Consider the following 18,851-nt stretch of genomic DNA (forward strand, 5'->3'; position numbering starts at 1 on the left):
AAAAAGTGTTTACTACAGCCATTTCTATCCTTTTTGCAAAATCTACCACCATCTGTCCCTCTGCATTCCTATCCTGTATACCAAATCTACCCATCACTTCTTCATCCCCTCTATTGCCTCCACCAACATACCCATTGAAGTGTGCACCAATTACCACTCTCATCTTTGAGGACATTCTGCATCACTTCATCTAACCCATTCCAGAACTTCTCCACAAACTCACATTCCACCTGCGGGGCATAGCCAATAATAGCATTGAGCATCCTACCTTCAATTTCCAATTTCAGACTCATAAGTCCATCTGACATTCTTTTCACCTCCATAACATTCCTAGGAAACTCCTCATTCAAGATAACTCCTACTCCATTTCTCTACACACACACACATATGTGTATATATATATATATATATATGTAGAGGTGTGGGAAGGAAGGATTGCAGAGACAAAGGCGAGCTCTTACTTTATTCATCAAACACCAAAAACATCTGACAGTCCACTTCCTTGAAGCATAATGACCTAAACCTCATCCCCTAATTTGCATCACAGTATATATATGTTTCGCAAAAAAACAGGAAGCAAAGGTAATATCATACAAATCTTCCAAGTGTCAGATTTAAAATTTTGCTTGAATGGTGAACCACGACAGTCTCTGAGTTTTGCCTTGCAATAATCACTGAAGTATGTTTTTTTTGTTCTGTCTGGTTGTGTGTGTGTGTCAATGTGCATAGCACTCAGTCGACAGTGCTTGGAACTTGTGTCCATGTTGGACGTTAAGGAGCAAAAGGCTTACCAGAGAACCAGACCCCAGTACAGCACAGAGGGAGACGCCAGTGTTGTGGAGGTTAGAGAGAACAATCACTGCTGCAAAAGAGAGATGGTTGTTCCTCATTGGTTGTGTGTGCATATATGTGTCTGTACGTGGGGTGTGATTGTGTGTGTGTGTGTTGGTTGCAGTTGGCAGTGCTGGCGGCCTGCAGCTGTAACCGTTTTAGTGAACCATGCCCATGTAGTCGCACAGCTGCTGCTACCAGGATGCAGCTCACCCAGCTGCAGCAGGAGGTGAAATACATTTCGTCTTCCCTCATGTTTTAATATAATTAAACTAAATGCCCATTGAACTGACCTAATTTTGGGGTCATTTCTTGATTTTTGCTTCCAATTTTGTGCTGATATCAACATTGTTAACATTGTGCAAATTTCAAGTTACTTCAAAAATTATTTTTTTTGCTATATTCTTGTCAATGTATGCATGTCAGTATGATTGATCAAGCCAGTGCTTTCAACAGTGACTGTTATTGTTCCTCCAGCTGGATGCTCAGTGTTCTAGAAGGGAGGAGGCTTCTATGGTTGCAGATGCTTTTCGAATCGCCTTTGAGCAGCAGCTGCAGAAGAGAAGTGAAGACTTCATGCTCCTGGCTGACGCAAACATACTGAAACTGCATCAGTGCAAATCTGATGGCAAGTCTGCTATCTGTCTGTACGCTCTCAAGAAATGGGATTCTTTTTTTTTGAGACTTCAGTCTACGTGTAAGTCTTGGGACTAACGTATTTTTTCAACCTGCTTTATTCTCGTAGGTGCTTACAGGCATCCGTTACTCAGTCTTAGTCAGAGGTTGAGAGATTTACTGCCATCAAAGCTGGAGGTAAAGATGCCTGATCATCTTCTGGACACTCTCTACAGATTGCTTGACTTGGTAAGAATCTACCCTCTGAACAGCTTCAACGTGTTCAAGTAAAGGCACACCATACAGACTTAAAGGCCTAACTGATCTTAAAGACCTCTTGATGTCACCTCAAATTAGTAGACCCAAAGCATGCACTTTTAACTCAATTTAAAAGCACAAATGCATTGTCAAAAACAGGACCCTCAATTGTTTATGAATGGCTGTTCAGCCAATCATACAAATATATTATTCCATCTAAAAAAATAGAATATCATGAAAAGTTCAGAATTGACTCCTGGAGGAAACCAAAGAACCCTGAAGAAATCCACACAGATATCAGGGTGAGCATGGTGAAGCTAGAAAGGCCCCCTGTCAAGATTGAACCACAGACCATCATGCTGCGAGGCAGAAGAGCTAAGCACTCTGTGTCTCCCGTACAGAGGAAGAAAACCCAAAAACATACCAAAAACATAAAAGTCATTGCCAATTCAAGTGGATATTCAACTTTGCCTTGAATACTTTAGGCAATTTGTTTTATATGAGGGGAGTATATAAAGTAAGAATTTCACTGCATTATCTGAATCACTATATTATTTCAGCCTATATGACAATAAAACAATTAACAGAGCAGATATGCCTGATGTTCGGAGGCAGATTGCTCCTCACAGTTGGTTCAAGAAAAGGCCCTGTAACGAATAGTCATTTCTTGGGATTTGGGGAAACACAAAACAATATATGTCGAGGCACATGCAACTTCACCAAGTCAGATAAATAAGATGCATTGCCAATGACTATTTCATAGGTGAAGAGCAACACCTTAGAGTCTGCACTCACTTGAACAGGAGAGCAGTGGAGTGAGGCCAGCACTGAAGTTTTCTGTTCAAATGATTCAGTCAGCATGATGCAGTCAGCACATTGGCTACGACATCTTTGGGCACTCTTTTCTGGCCAATCTTTTAGGGCATGACAACTATTAAATTTGACTGACACAAATGCATGGATTAGGCTTTCTGCCAAAGCAGATGTGATCACGGCAATGTTTAAGGTTGAGCAAGGCAACTCTGGTAGCTTTTTTTATTATAACAATTGAAAGAAAGCATCCTGTCAGTTTGCTGGCCAATCAAACACATTAACACCACGGTCATTGAAACAACTTTTGGTACCTTTGGCAGTATGGGCAGGTGCCAAGTTCTGCTGGAAAATAAAATTAGCATCTCCTCAAAGCTTTCCAGCTGATGGAAGCATGAAGTGCTCTAAATTTCCCTTGGGGATGGCTGCATGGACTGTGCACATCAAGAAAACACAGTGGACAAACACTAGCTAATGACAGACTGGAAACTTTACACAGGAATGGAAGCATCATGGATTCTATGGTTCCCAACTCTTCCTCCAGGTCCTTGGACCTTGATTTCTAAATGACATGCAAAAAAAGGACTTTGGCCCAATGAGCAACAGTCCAGACTTTTTCCTTCTGCTCAACTTTCTGTGAATACAGTGTATGTCTGGCTGCTGTTTGGTACTGGTTATCAGCAAAATTTTGGCTGTCAAGCTCGGCCAAGATGGAAATAATTATTGGACCAGTGAGGCTGTCATTTTTGTAACAATCTTGATCAGATTTGCTCTGACACAAATGCATTGATTAAGACGTCTGCCATTCCATTTAAACTATTGAAATGCCCTAAATCTGAGTTGGCAAAGACCTGAATTATTTTCAGGATGTAGGAGCCAATGTTATGACTACAGCAAATCAGTTTGAACATATTACTTCAGTGCTGGGCTCACTCTACTTGCTTTCTGTTCTGGGCAGTGCAGACGTTAAGGTGTTGCTCCTCACCTATGAAATCGTCAATGGCAATACATCTTATAACACCGACTTAGTGAAGTCGCATGTGCCTGGACATCCACTGTGTTTTGTATTACCCCAAAGTCCCAAAAAATGACTATTGGTCAGAGGGCCTTTTCATGCACCACATATGTGGAAAAATCTGTCTCTTAACATCAGACATATCTACTCTGTTAATGTCTTTTCAAGATATAAGATTTGAATCCTTGAAGATTCAAGGCTTTTTATTGCTATATTTGAAAGACTATGGCGATTCTGATAATGTGATGAAATTCTTACTTTGTATATTTCATTTACACAAGGCAAATAGTAGAGTATTTAAAGCAAAGCTGAATACCCACCTGTCTGCCATTGCTTCTCAGTCTTTAGTTCTGTCAGTGAGTTTTTCAGATTAGTTTTTATTGTGTTATGGTAAGTTTTGCTGTTCTCTCTCCCCTTACGGGAGGGGTTCCCTGTTCAATCTTATGAGGGGGACTTTCTGGTATGGGTTTCCTCTGGGTTCTTTGGTTTCTTCCTGGAGTCTAAGACATGCAATAGGTCAATCAGAAATCTACAACCCACCATATTCCTGACTACGCACTATAGTCAGTAAATGAATGAATGACTTTCTACTCATTTTGTCCTAGTCTTACTTATTCTGGTTTGAACAGACCTTTGATGAAAATCCCCTTAGAATATATATTTTTTATTATTAGTATATCATACAAAGTACGGACTTACTTCGGTCTCAGTGTCAGATGCTATCAAGTAGTTTTTTTTTTAATTATTCTAGAGGGGGACGGTACAAGTTCATGTACATCACAGTACTAGTTTTCATCTGTTGTCCCTGATAGAAGTTCCCCCAGAAAAAAAGACTAACAACAAAAGATTTATCGGGAAAAACTGCTGTCAAAAAAACAAATAAAACAAAAAGAGTCGACTGAAGACATTGTATCACAGGCAAATGTGTTAAAATGAATGAGGCGATTGAAGGTCAGCAGTTCATGGTTAGAAGTATTTTACAGTGATCGTTAGTTGATGGGGCAGAGCAGTGGTTAGCGCTCCCACAGGGAGCCTTTATTAATTGAGTTTGCATGTGTTCCCGTGTCTGTGTGGGTTTCCACTGCTTTCCTCCCACATTCCAAAAACATACATAAAGTTTTTTTTGTTTTTGGCTACCATGCTCTGAAGCGCATGTCATTGTTTGTTCAGTTCGAAGTCAAATTCAGGTCATCAGTTTTCTAGGTATATATACTGTTTTCCTTTACAACCTTCATGTGAAAGGTTTTTCACAAGCCCTATAAATGTTACCTGGGAATCAAAGGGGACCCCAGGGAATTTTTAATTCAGTTAAAATATCAAACTCCTCACCATTTAAGAACACATTTCCTGGCAGTATTCACAAGATACAGAGTTTTTTTTTTTCTTTTGTTTCTAAAGAAGATGTTTTTCTGTTATGGATAATGAAAAGTGCTCGTGTTAGATTACCTGAGACTTAGCCTCATTGAGGATCACATCAGCTGCATACATAATGACTTGGATTCCCTGACAGATATTGTAAGTTGTTTACAATACGAAAATCAAATTGTTCCCAGAACCAAATCCTGTGGTATCCCAGCGCAACTACCAAAAAAAAGGAGGATTTAACAACACCTAAAGTCACATATTATTTCATGTCACATCAGTATGGAGCAAACTATCGATCCATCTGTCCATTTCCACATTTCCGCTGCTTATCTGGAGTCAGGTCCCAGGGGCAGCAGACCTCCCTCTCCCCTGCCACATGGTCCAGCTTTTCTTGGGGACCGCCAAGGTGTTCTCAGACCAGTCTAGAGACATCCAGTGTATCTTGGGTCCTCCACGTGACCTCCTCCTAGATGGACATGCCTGGAATACCTCTCCCAGGAGGCATCCAGGAGGCATCCTGGCCAGATGCCCGAGCCACTTCATCTGACTCCTCACTATTTGGAGGAGCACAAACTCTACTCCGAGCCCCCCCCAGATGACAGAACTTCTCACTCTATCTCCAAGGGAGAGTCTGGCACCATGTTGAGAACTCATTTCAGCTGCTTGTATCCGCAATCTCATTCCTTTGGTCACTACTCACAGCTTGTGACCATAGGTGAGGGTAGGAATGTAGATCAACCGGTAAATTGAGAGCTTCGCCCCCTTGCTCAGCTCCCTCTTGAAACGACAGACCAGTAAGAGTCCGTGTCACTATACACACTGCACTGATCTGCCTGTGGATCACCTGCTTCATCCTTCCCTTAATTGTGAACAAGCTACTTGAACTCCTCCACTTTGGGCAGGACCTCTTCCTCGACTCATAGTGGGCACTTCACCTTTTTCTGGTTGAGCACCAAGGTCTCAGATTTGGAGGTGCTGATCCTCATCCTGGCTGCTTCATTCACGGCTGCAAACCGCTCCAGTGAGAGCTGGAGATCATGACCTAGCTAATGTAACCACATTGTCTGCCAAAAGCAGAGACTCATTCCTGTGGCCATCAAACCGGATCCCCTCAACGCCCTGGCTGTGCCTAAACATATTGTCCATAAAAGTTATGAACAGAATCAGTGACAAAGGGCAGCCCTGGCGGGGTCCAACTCTAATGGGAAATGGGTCCCAACTTACGACTGGCAATGCGGACCAAGCTACGAACCCGATCATACAGGGATCAAACAGCCCATATAAGTGGGCTCGGTGCCCCATATTCCCGGACCCATTCGGACTCAATGTCCCCCACTTCCATTGGAACATGGTTTTACCTCTGCGGGAGGTTGGAGTTGAAACTCCTATTGACATGGGACTCTGCCAGGCGTTCCCAGCAGACCCTCATGTTGCGTTTGGGTCTGCAAGGTTTGACCGGTATCCTCCCCAACCATCTGAACCAACTCACCACCATGCATGATCATTTGGCAGCTCCGCCCCTCTCCTCATCTGAGTGTCCTGGACATGTGGCTGCAAGTCCGCCGACATGGCACCAATGCACCTTCGGCCAAAGTTCTTTGATCGACCTTGTGGTCAAGTGGACATACGGGCATGTTTATGGACAATCCGAAAGGAGCACAGAAGTTCAGTAACAAAACACTGCAATCCAGGTTTGGATTCGGGGGGGGTCCTCCCAATCACGCCCTTCAAAGTTGCACTGTCATTGCCCACATGAGCGTTGAAATCTCTCAGTGGAACAAGGGCGTCCCCAGTAGGAGCGCTCTCTAGCAGTGCCTCGAGGGACCCCAAGAAGGGTGGGTAAACTGAGCTGCTGTTGGGTGCATCACCACATACAACAGTCAGAATCTGCCCCCCCCCCTCAAGGCGAAGAGCCAGCTCCTGCAGCCGAGGGTCGGACCATGGAGGTACCCCGCTCCAGCCACTGCCTGGCTCACATTGCACCTGACTCTCTTGGCCCTTCCTGAGAGCTCAGGAGAAGAGGGACCCATGTCATTCCTTCAGGCTGTACCCAACTGAGGCCCATGGGTGCAGGCCTGGCCACTAGGCACTCACCATCGAGGCCTCGCCCCTGGGCCTCTGTGACCTGCGCCTGGGCACAGAAAAACTAGGTTCAATGATTTTGTTCTTCATGGTGAGTCTTCTGAGCCCCTCTTTGTCTGGTCCCTCACCTGGGACCTGTTTGCCTTGGGTGACCCTTCCAGGGGCATAAAGGGGGGTTAATGGTTTTTGTTAAGCGTTCAGGGTGATTTGTGTGCTATAGAACTGTTCTTGTTTTGAAATGGGTGGTTATTTTGATTGGTTATTCTGTTAGCTGAGAAAAAATGTAGTGACTCATAGTTTGCTGACTTTTTGACATCCCAGATAATGTTAAGAGTCCCCTACAATGATAAACTCACGTTGAAACATTTTAGCACTAGTAAGGAGTTAAAGTCGGTCATAAAAGTCCGATGTAGCAGATGCTGGGTGGTATTAACAGACAATCACAAAAGACATTTCAGAGGAGAGTAACACTTCAATACTGACGTATTGTTGGTTCAAATTAACACAGCCTCATTCTGATTAAAAAGAAAATGCAGGTGAACTTCAACTTTATGCTTCTGCATGCTGTCATTGCATTTGAAAGCAGGATAGAGTGCCTTAGTTTAGCTGTCAATATCCCCAGTGGAGAAGCTAAATTCATCCTTGGCTACACCCTATGTGCCTTAGTTACCGTCAGACTCCAACAAGCTGCTTAAGCTTTCAGGATCAGTGTGGATCAGCTGTCACTGCCTGTCATGAAAATCCCCATAGAAAATGTTCAATTTGGGGGGGAAAACCATAACAGACAGAAACAAGGAGTGCTGGTGATATTACTGGTGATATTATAAAATTGTGCTTTCAAAGGATATTAAACATTAGATTAATTGTAAATCTAACATTAAAAAAGTTTCCATATGTAGTTGTTTATCCAGATCCTGGTCACGTCAACTTCACTGGATAGTGTACTACCATAAATAATAGTCTCAAATGTGTGCAGCCATAGAGCCAAACAATAGTCTGGCCATCACAGCTAACACCCGCTAAAAGAAAGCATCACATTATCAAGACATTATTTAAGAAAGTCATAATTTTCCTTGGACCAATGAAACCTGTGCCTGTCAACCTGCTAAGAATGTTTACACAGCTGAATCCACCGCTATGCTTGTCATGGTTTGTTTTTTGGTTTTGGAAAGAGAAAAACCTTCAACCTTCAGGTAGCAGATGTGAAGCAAATAAATCTGAATAATGAAGAATATTTTCAAGTGTTACAGAAGAGTCAGTTGAGATCTGTTGTCACAATATCGGACTAACACTTGCCCCTGTCCAATATTGCGGTGTTATGTGGCAACTTGTGGCTTATGTGAAGGCTGAATTAGAATTAAAATTGGAGTAGTCCACCTTTTTCATAGTTAAATAAAAATTCAACTCTTTGATTGTTGCTCAGTATTTGGGCTAAATCATCAACACCCAATAACATTTTATTGCAATAATAGTTGATATGTGGCAAAGAAAGCTGTGGGGATCCAGGGAGAAATCAGGTTAATTCAACCGGCTGATGTCATTACAGCTGATGTGAAAATGGCCAGACTCCAGATTATAACCAAAGCCCTGTGTGCACACTATTTTCACTCTTTCTGGCTTTGCTCATTCACCCTTTCACTATCTAAACCATTTATCCCATGCAGAGCCATCACCAGGGGGACATGTAACCATTCACTCTCTCATTTACACCTACAGAAAATGTCAATTTGTCTTCGTTTAACACAGTGACTGTTTTTGGACTGTGGGTGGCAACCAGAAAACCCAAAGGAAACAATTGCAGTCATGATGGTTATCAATCCCATCTGAAAGTAAGAAGGTTTCTGGTTCGTGTCCAGTCAGAAAAATTGGTCAATTCAGTGGGAAGTTTGTAATTTTACTGATTAAAATCTGTTGCATGGTGATGGCAGTGGTGATAAGATAAGGTGACACAATTATTTCTTTTTGCTGTAGACGTCCCAGATATTCCTAATAAAATAGTACAACCAATATTGAATTGTAAACATTATTTTCATTGACGTAAATTTTGGTACTTACATGAACAGCTGACAAAAGTCATAGAGTTATATTGATGGACATTTTATCCACAAATTACTCACATTTGGTGCTATAATAATATTTTATCCTCCCCATGGGGAAATTTGTTTTCTGCAATTAACCCATTATGGATGAACCATGAGCCTTTGACCAGCACCAGGGAAACAATTAGAGGTTCAGTGTCTTGCTCAACAACACTTCGACACACTAGGAGGAGCCAGGAATCGAACCAGGAATGTCTGTTTCCAAAGATCCTTTGTCTACCACTGCGACAAAACAAATAGAGAAACTTTCTGTTGTTGCATTTGGCAGTTTTAAACTGATATTTTTCTGTTACAGCTAAATGACAAGGAGGAGGCTCTTGCCCATCAAAGAAAAGTGAGTGTCATGCTGGCTCAGAATGCTGAAGAGCTTCAGAGACAGCTGGATCTTAAATTACCTTCCCTTCTGCCACAATCAGCAAAGTCCAAAATTGCATCTGAGTTAACGTCAGAGACACAGAGACACTTTCAGACCTCTCCTTCAAAACCTCCTATGATCAAAGCACCGACCCTATCACAATCCACTAGTCAAGCGGATCTATCAGATGCTCACCACCAGCCAGGACACATTGCCTCAGGAACTGCCTGTGACAGCTCCTGTTCAGAGTCCAAACAAAAGGCCTGTAAACACCAGTGTTCATGAAATTCAGTTGTGATTTTTTTCTTTTATTCAATTAGAATTCTAGATTGTGGCATGGTTTGACTTCCACCGCCCAAATACTTCTATTGCAAGACCAACCGAAAACCCTGACGAAGAAGTGTCTGAAACCAACCCAGCTGAAGGATGCCACCACCCAGGGTCAGAGGCTCTGCCAACAAGGAGATCGAAAGACTTGAGAAGGACCGAACTGACAGGTGGATGAAGAAATGCATAAGGAGAAATAAAGCCAGCACCATTTCTACAACAGTTAAAATCATTTGATATTCACTTTCCAAAGCACAGTATGGCAGGATGGCTGTAGATGAGGTGTAATTGTCTTCTGGGAAACTTTAGGTTCTGCCTTTCATGTGGCTGTTATGTCAACATGTGCCCCCTAACTAAACATTGCAAACAAGTTTCATCTGGTCATACAAACAGTATTCTCTCGTGGAGGATTGGTTTTAGGACATTTTAGGAATCTTTTGACTTCACCTCCAAAGTCTCCAAATCTCAATGAGTGTGAGGATGGGTGGGTGATAATTAAGATTATCTTAAGCAAAACAAGAAGGAGGTTGAAATCAATAGAGTTGGCACAAGTGCACAAGCAAACTGTAGTTTGAACTGTGAAAACTCTACATAGGAAAACTAATGGAGCACTAAAAGGTTAGCCTTGATCATTGGGACCACAGGTATTTTTTTTTCCAAGTTTTAGGATTTTTGTTTTCAATCATGTTTTGCCATTTTTCAAATTCAGTCCCAACGGGGCACATGCCAGTGTCCCCTTTGAGACGGTTCCATTATATTGAAACAGGTATCATATATAGGTATCATAATTCAAATTAAAATGCTTTAACTATTGGGGGCCATGAAAAATTTTGTTCCAATTGCATCGAAAGGGGATACTGATGGCTCAGAGGTTCAAGTCTGGAGACTGGCTAAGCCACTCCAGGACCTAGAGATACTTGTACGGAGCCACTCCCTATCTGTGTGTTTCAGGTTGTTGTGATGGTGGTAGACTCAGCCACAATCTACAAGTCTCTTACTGAGGGAAGGAGGTTGTTGTCCAAGATCTTGCGATACACGGTCCTATCCATCCTCCCCTTAATACGATGCAGGAGCATCTCCAAAGAATGATGCTTCCACCTCCATGCTCATCCTTCTTCTTTCTCCTAACACGTTGAGTGGAGTTCAGGTCAAAAAGCTCTATTTTTGTCTCATCAGACCACATGACCTCCTTCCATTCCTCCTCTGGATCATCTAGATCAAGGGTGTCAAACTCATTTTCACTGAGGGCAACATCAAGACCTGCAAAGATTAAATAATTACTACAGCAGCTACACATAAATAATATGTAATCAACTAAAAATATGAAGATAAAGGTTGACTCAGTGACTGACTCACAACTATATTGGTCAAGTTTTTCGGTTAGTCTTTGATGAGGAGATGCTGCCTGTCCTTGAACACACCAAGAGGATTGTCTCTCTACTATCGATTGATCATGTTCTAAAAATGATAAACAAAAAACAAAATGCAAGCACAATCATTAAATAGCACACAGTTAAACTGTTTATCTTCTTGGTTGAATTACATTTTATAATATTTTAATCCAGTTTTTAAAAAAGTGCTCACCTGTGTGTTTTCTGACCAGATGTCTGACACTGTTTTCCCGTTGCCAGTGTGTCAATGTCTGGTTTCAGGTCCTGTGCTTAGGCAATGCGTGGAACAGCATGGAGGTCATCATCTGTGAAGCGTGATCTATGCTTGCTTTTGTTCAGATTCATTATGGAAAAAAACTGTTCGCACAAGATAGGTGCTCCCAAACATGGACAGAACACGGGTAGCATGAAGTCGAAGCTGTGTCATTAAACCAGGGGGCATCAGACAGTAAAAGTCTTGGATTGCAGCATCCTGGAACTTTGCTCTCAGGCCACTGTCGCTTTAAAGCTCAATTAGCTCCATCTGAAGGTGTTGGGGTATCAGAGCCAGACTGTTGTGCTCTGAAGTCAGAGAAGTGCAGATCAAACTCAGTCTTTAACCAACTCGGTTTGGCAGCCAATTAGCACATGAAAAGGCTTGGGTAATGAGGCTGACATGCTCTGACAAACAGGAAAGTGGACAAGATTGTCCTGTTTCATTTGCGACATCCATAAGTCTAATTAATGCTGGAAAGTTGTGATCATGTCGGACATCTGCGAGATGACTTGTTTGCATCCCTGCAGCTTCTGATTCAGCTGGGCGAGATGGTTGGTTTTGTCACACAACACAGCAAAGTCACGCAGCCACTTTGGATCTGATAGTTCAGACATGAGTTTTCCTTTAATCTGCATAAAAAGAGCAATGTCTTTTCGGTGCTCAAAAAAATCGCTTGAGGACTTTGCTCCTACTTAGCCACCCCACTTCTGTATGGTACGGAACATCCCGGTGTTCCGAGCCTATCACCAGCAAAAACTGCTGGAACTGACAGTGATTCAGGCCACGCGCCCAAATGAAGTTCACTGTTTTCATGACAATGTCCTCCATCCCCAGCACCTCCCCACACAAAGCTTCTTGATGGATAATGCACTGATACATTATCAGAGGCATGTGACAGTTCATTTTTTGCATTTTCCCCTTCATTAGTCCAACACAGCCCACTTTTCCTCCACACATTGCAAGTGCACCGTCTGTAGTTGATCCCACCAAGTTTTCCCACTGAAATGCATTTTTACTCACGGACTTCTCCACCGCATCAAAAATGTCCTGTCCCGTCGTGGTCCCATGCGTTGCAGCCATATCCAACAGCTCCTTAGTGATAGAGAAGTACGACTTTACGGCTCTAATAAAAATTGATAACTGCGCTGTGTCCATGTTATCTGTGCTTTCATCAACAGCAAATGAAAAAGCTGTGTAGCTGCGTGTCTCCTCGGCCACCTGTGTTGTAAGATTTTCTGTTAGTTCCTTCACTCGGTTCGCGATGGCATCTCTTGATAAACTGACATTTTTAAATACTGTAGCTGGTCGGGACATACCTGCTCACAGACCTTCAGCATGCACTGCTTCAAAAACACCCCCTCTGAAAAAGACTTAGAAGCGTGGGCAATTTCTTCAGCTACAATGAAGCTAGCTTTCACTGTGGCTTCGTTTTTGGCTGTGGATTTCGTGAACAAACTCTGCTGCGACCACAGTTTGCCTTTTAATTCTTGGGCAATTTGTTGCTGTTCTTGAAGGCTAGCTTTAGCGGACTTAGCTCCGTATTTGGTGTCAAAATGTTGACGCAGATTGTACTCACGGCCTGGTAACACAAAAGACGTACCGGTATTTATTTTTAGACACTCAAAACTTTGAAGCTCTTGCGGGCCACATTAAATGACATGGCAGGTCTAATCTCCGCTGGCCTTGAGTTTGACAAATGTTATCTGGATGGTCATTGGCAAACTTTAGACAGGCCTGGACATGTGCTGGCTTGAGCAGGGAGACTTTGTGTGTGCTGCAGGATTTCAACCAATGATGGCTTAGTGCATTACTAATGATGGCGCAGTGCATTACTAATGGTTTTCTTTGAGCATGTGGTCCCAGCTTTCTTCAGGTCATGGATCAGGTCCAGCCGTGTAGTTCTGGGCTCATCCCTCACCATCCTCATGATCACTGATGCTTCAATTTAGAATTAGAATTACTCTCCGACAGTTAATACAGATAATGAGTGGAGAACAGGATGGCATCGTGACGAATAGCTAACTAACTTGATCTGTTAAAACATGCCTGATATTGTAGCTAAGCTCAGGTTTGCAATGAACAAATGGAGTCAAGCATTTGTGCATTTACCTATATTACCTAATGGGTTGCTCAGCAGTGGGTTTGCCCTCCACTATCCAGCAACCACTCCGTGGCAGCAATTTTGGCTGATTCACATTTGAGTGCCGCTCCCGACATCGACCTGCCATGGGCACATCTTGATAGAATTTTCCTCTTCACCACAACTAAAGCATTTCATGTGTGAGGAGGTCACAAACAATACAGTATACAATAAAAGTCATCAACATTGAAGTGTAAGCGGACATTGAACTCCTTGTAGTGATTATTTAGAGTCATAAATGGTTGTCTTTGAGGAGAGACAACATGGTTTTAAACGCAGGGACTTCCATTTAGAAGGGGCGTTTCCAACCTGTGACACCAGCTTCCTGTGTCTGGGCAGCTCCCAAAAACATGAAAACCTTTTAAAAACGCACAACTAAACCATTAACACAGCCATCTAATGTCACACAACAAGAATTACTCTTTTATTTATATTTCAGCTCTCATAGAAGAAATCGCCAAAAGAAATCTATGATGACACAAAGCCAGCTTTTAAATCTTTAATTTCTTTAAACTTTGGGAAAACTGAAATTTTGTGCAATTAATGTACATGTGCAATTATTACATGTAAAAAAATCCACAGTTTGACTAAGGACGTCGCCAAGGGATCAATAAAGTTCTATCTTATCCTACCCTGTCCTATCCTAAAATACATGTTGGAGAGTAACTAATTCATGCTGGTCTAGGTTGAAGTCTGTAAAGAGGAGACTGAGGTTCTCATAAGAAATAATACAGACAAGCAATTATTCTTTTGAGCTCTGCAGAGGGGGAGACTCAGCGTGCTCTTTGGAGGCAAGATCCAGAGAATCCCACTTAGTTCCTCCTGGCTCAGCCTTTTAATGTGTGTGTTTATTTACATAATAACTTTCATTGGATAATACAGTTCATGCATTGTCATACAGGAGTGAGGTGAGCTCATGCGGCACCTGTGCATAGTTTTTTATGCAGTTCCTTTGTGCTTTGTGATGTGTTGTCCAAGGATGATATGCTCAGGGAGGATAGGTTCCTAGTTCAAGGACAACTGTACTGTGCTTCAGAAACAAAATTATGCTTATGGAGGATACGTTCCTGTTCACGAATGGCTGTGCTCAAAGAAAGAAAACATGTCTGGTTGTCATCGTGTGAGTAATTGAAATAACATAGTTATAAATATAGTGAGAAAACTCTAACGATTCCCTCCTAATTATGAGATTACGAACAATGTTAAACACATCAGCATCATCACGCCATGTTGGTACATAGTTTACAGATAACACTCCATACAACATTATCGTCGTCCTCAACAGTTGAGTCATTAGTGTTTTCAGTCTGAATCGTACATAGGGAGTTCCCCATATATTTGTCCAGTGTCGTGAGTCCTTGGTCCTCTAACAATATGAAATTGCATCATGACATTGAAAGATTATGCCAATAACTAATGCCTGGTGAAAACTTAATGACTAAATTCAATTTACCAGAAAAATTTGAACATCCTTTGACTATATTTAATACACCTCTTCTTCCAGATTGTAACACATCATCACACAATCTATCTCTAAATTTTAGGGATTATTTAAACTGATTTCCAGCCCCTCTGTGGCTTTGTGAGAGTTGAGTATGTTCCTTGTTTGAATACAAATACTTAATGTGCCGCAGGCAGAAGTGACCCCGCTCAGTGGGTCATTGTTCCTCGTCCTCTCGACAGCCCCAGCTAGCAGGAACAAAAGAGCCTGGTAGCCTGGCCAATACACTTGCTGCAGGCAGTGGCTTTTGAGGCCACCCTGCTTCCCCAGGGCACTTTATTTGGGGCAGCTTGATCCTCTAGCACCTCTGTTTTTATGCACTTTGGAAAATATTGACAGCCAGTGAGCTCTCAACCCTGGGCAATTGATTTGGAGTTTAAACTGTGCTGCTGGGCCCTGACAAGAGTCGCGGTGTGGTATTGGCTTGATTAATTAAAAAGGAAAATGGTTTTTAGTATGGCTGGCTGCATCTCACTCTGAACTGCTGAGTGGCAGCAGCAATGAGGCCTGAAGGGAGATTGAACTAACTCACACAAATATACACTGTTCAAAAAAATAAAGAGAACACTAAAATAACACTTCCTAGAATGAATTAAATATTCTTAATAGATACTTTGTTCTCTACATAGTTGAATGTGCTGACAACAAAATCACACAAAAATTATCAATGGAAATTGAATTTATTAACCCTTGGAGGTCAGGATTTGGAGTCACACTCAAAATGAAAGTGGAAAAACACACTACAGGCTGATCCAACTTTGCTGTATTGCCCTTAAAACAAGTCCAAATGAATCAGTGTTGCTTGTGGACAGTTTGATTTCACCAAAGTGTGATTGGCTGGAGTTACATTGTTTTGTGTTCCCTTTATTTTTTTGATCAGTACACAAAAAATCAGACACATGGGTACACTTGGAGTGAAGGCATGGCGAGTGGAAATGTATGAAAAAAATTAACCCACGATACACTGCTGGGTTTTGACAGATTTGTGCTCCAGGCTGCAGGATTTACGACTCATTACTCCTGCCGGCCTGAGATCTAGTTGCTGCATTATGCTCCATGTCTTGCTCCATTAGTGGGCCAGTCACTGACATCCATTGAGCAGGCCAGTACTCTCTGACATCAGGCTAGTACTGCATGCCACAGACCTGGGATGAAACCCCATTGTTAATTTGTTTCCATGACCCTCCTATATTTACTGTGCTGGGTTGAGTTAATGCCTGCAGTGATCAGACACAATACTGTAACCTCTGAGCCCTCACAGTCACTATTATTTGTTCCAGCTGGCCTGGTTTCACTTTAGTATTTAGGACTATAGCCTTCCTCTGTAACAGAAACATATTTTAACGCGTTCATGGGGTCATATGTGCTAGCTTATCTTGAATGAAAGGCATGGCTCACAACACAATGTAAATGAGTATATAAATAGGGTCATACTGCTCTGAGATGTCTTATTTCATCTCTTTTCATACGTTCTCAACCACTAAGTCGTTTTTGGAAAAAAAAAAGCCTTTGTATCGGGAAATTTGTGTCATTTTACATTTTCTAAAATCTTTTTTCAGTGGATGTCCCCTGTATTAAAAAGTCTCATGTAGGTGTTATTCAATTCAGTCCCAATGTCCCAAAACACCCCAATTCTCATAGGTTATTCATATGTTTATTTTGGTCTTAGAGTTGTGTCAAATCTATGCATATCAAATGCACATGTAAATAAACTTATAGACATCACTATTTATTTTGGTCCTCTAAAAAAACGAACATTTTGTGGTTCTCAGTTGAATATGACTTTTATCAAAACGGAAATTATTGTCCAACGTTATAATCAAATGACAAAATGTTGATGGGTATTTGGTAAAGAGAGCATAGAGAATGCACTACAGACCCAAAGTTATACAACTATTAAGGCATATAACTTTTTCACCAAGATTTGTAGATAAGCTAACTAACTTGGCACAGTGTTACATGTCAGTCCTAGGCTTTCAAGAGCAGCATAGAGACATTCCCATAGTCAATATGTCCTCATATGCCTACAGTCTTAATAGCTGCTGAATGTGCTGATGGAGGTTAAAATGGCATTCCGCCTGTCTGTGCTTGTTTATACTCTTCTTTGGGTAAGGTCAATGTATTGACCCCCACCATATAAGGGGACATGCACGACAAAATGCTGACAAATAATCTGTGTGGCCTTGATGTTCCATTAAATGATCAATTTTGCCCATTTAGGAGTGGTTGGATGAATAGGGAGGGGGTGGGGGTCTATGAAAAGGTCAGTGTTTGTTCGTTTATTGGTGGAGTGATTAATAAATCAATAAGAACTGGAGAGGCTTCCTGAATCAAATGATTTCAGAGGTGTCCAGACATCTCTTAGATACGCTGGTAGTGAGTTTATAGTTAGTAGTTTACGATCAGCCACCCGCCATCCCATTCTCTTTCTTTTTTCCTCCAATCAGCTCCTATACCTGGCTGCAGTCCCTGCAAAAGGCTCAGGTCTACAGTTCTAAGACTGATTTACTGATTCAACTTGTTTCGTATCAATATCTGCTCTTCACTCATTCTGTTAAAACTGTTAGTTGCAAGCATTTGATAAGCAAAAGTTTAATTTCAGCCCAGAGCTCCATCTAGCTCTCCTATGTTTAATTCAGAGGTCAAACAGTTTCACAAATGAAGTGATAATCCCCACGAATCATTTAAGATTGAGCAGGTGCCATGAACTGGGCATCAGATGTTCGGGAGGTGTTCTTGCCCTTCCTGCTAGAGAAGATAAACAAGTCTTAATTTACTTTAAAAGTTTTTGCTGTTGAGAAAAAGAAGTTTATGGGGTTTTAAATTGGACTTAGTAGCAGCAAATCTGACATTAACTTTTTTCTGATTGGTACTCTGTAGCCATGTAGCTGTTGTTAACACCCTTTTAAAGTATGCATTGAACTTGGAAAGGAAGTAAAAATCCTATCTCCCATCAATCTTTCAAGACAGATAGTTTGTACGGAGAACAGTGTGAAGAACGCCCTAGAGACTCAGAATATGGGTTTTTCTAGTCCCACATGCAGAGCTCTATCCAGGGTTTTAAAAGATAAACTTAACATTTGTTATGCAAAATTACAGTACACCTTTGTACTCTCAGCAAAAGTAGGCGGATAACCACTCAGCCACCAGCTGGCCCCTGCTCCAGGAGTCTTCCATATCATAAAGGGGTTTACTTATTACTTATTAGAGTTGCTTATACTAGGCCTCGGTAATCTCAAAATATACATGCTTAGTCCATAAAGCACCCTGAAATGATGCATATACTTATGCATATGCTTTTATTTTAATTTAGGCGGGAGAATGGCATGTGATACCTCTGCCCTGACACTCTTTTTCCCTCCCATTCACTATTCATATCTGCCCTGGAAAAAAGGGGTGGTTCTTGCATATTTTTTAAGTTTTAAATTGATTAGATGTTGGGTACTCGGAAACCTATACAAAACTGATGCCCAGATACAATTTGGTCATGATAAGAACAGAGAGGTTAGAAATTCAGTACCTGTATACATCTGACCCTCTGTTGTGCAGATGAGGGCAATTAATTCAGTTGGGCTGCAGTTTTCCTCTCTCCTTCTTTCTTTTCAGCCCTGTCTTTATGCCCATTTGCAACATAAAAATACAGTTGCAATATTCTCTGATGCATTGGGCAGAGTCCCTCAGCATCAATACATGGACATGATAATCAATGAAGATGGATGCTCCTGTGATTACAGAGTTTAGTACTTTACTACATCCCACCTGCGGGGTAGGTGGGGATGTGAGTTTGGGAGAAGGAGAAGTTCTGG

At 41.8% G+C, this 18,851-nt stretch overlaps 1 protein-coding gene across 2 annotated transcripts in view; it reads left to right on the top strand.

The window, feature by feature from the left end:
* Positions 1–12,356, top strand: part of ccdc125 (coiled-coil domain containing 125) — a 32,607-nt gene extending 20,251 nt beyond the window's left edge. The window contains exons 10-14 of one of the 2 annotated variants that reach the window (XR_015107832.1): positions 730–842; positions 956–1,060; positions 1,309–1,478; positions 1,577–1,695; positions 9,371–12,356. Coding sequence is in view for 1 of the 2 variants with exons in the window: in XM_086169133.1 (XP_086025259.1) it covers positions 730–842; positions 956–1,060; positions 1,309–1,459; positions 1,577–1,695; positions 9,371–9,715 (833 nt within the window). In the remaining variant the exon portion in view is untranslated. The remainder of the gene's footprint in view (positions 1–729; positions 843–955; positions 1,061–1,308; positions 1,479–1,576; positions 1,696–9,370) is intronic. The other variant, XM_086169133.1, reaches the window with a different exon arrangement.
* Positions 12,357–18,851: the final 6,495 nt, after the last annotated feature.

The sequence above is a fragment of the Fistularia commersonii genome, chromosome 22, assembly GCF_037954325.1.
Source record: "Fistularia commersonii isolate RoL2024-O1a breed Wild chromosome 22, RoL_Fcom_v1.0, whole genome shotgun sequence".
Lineage (NCBI taxonomy): Eukaryota > Metazoa > Chordata > Actinopteri > Syngnathiformes > Fistulariidae > Fistularia > Fistularia commersonii.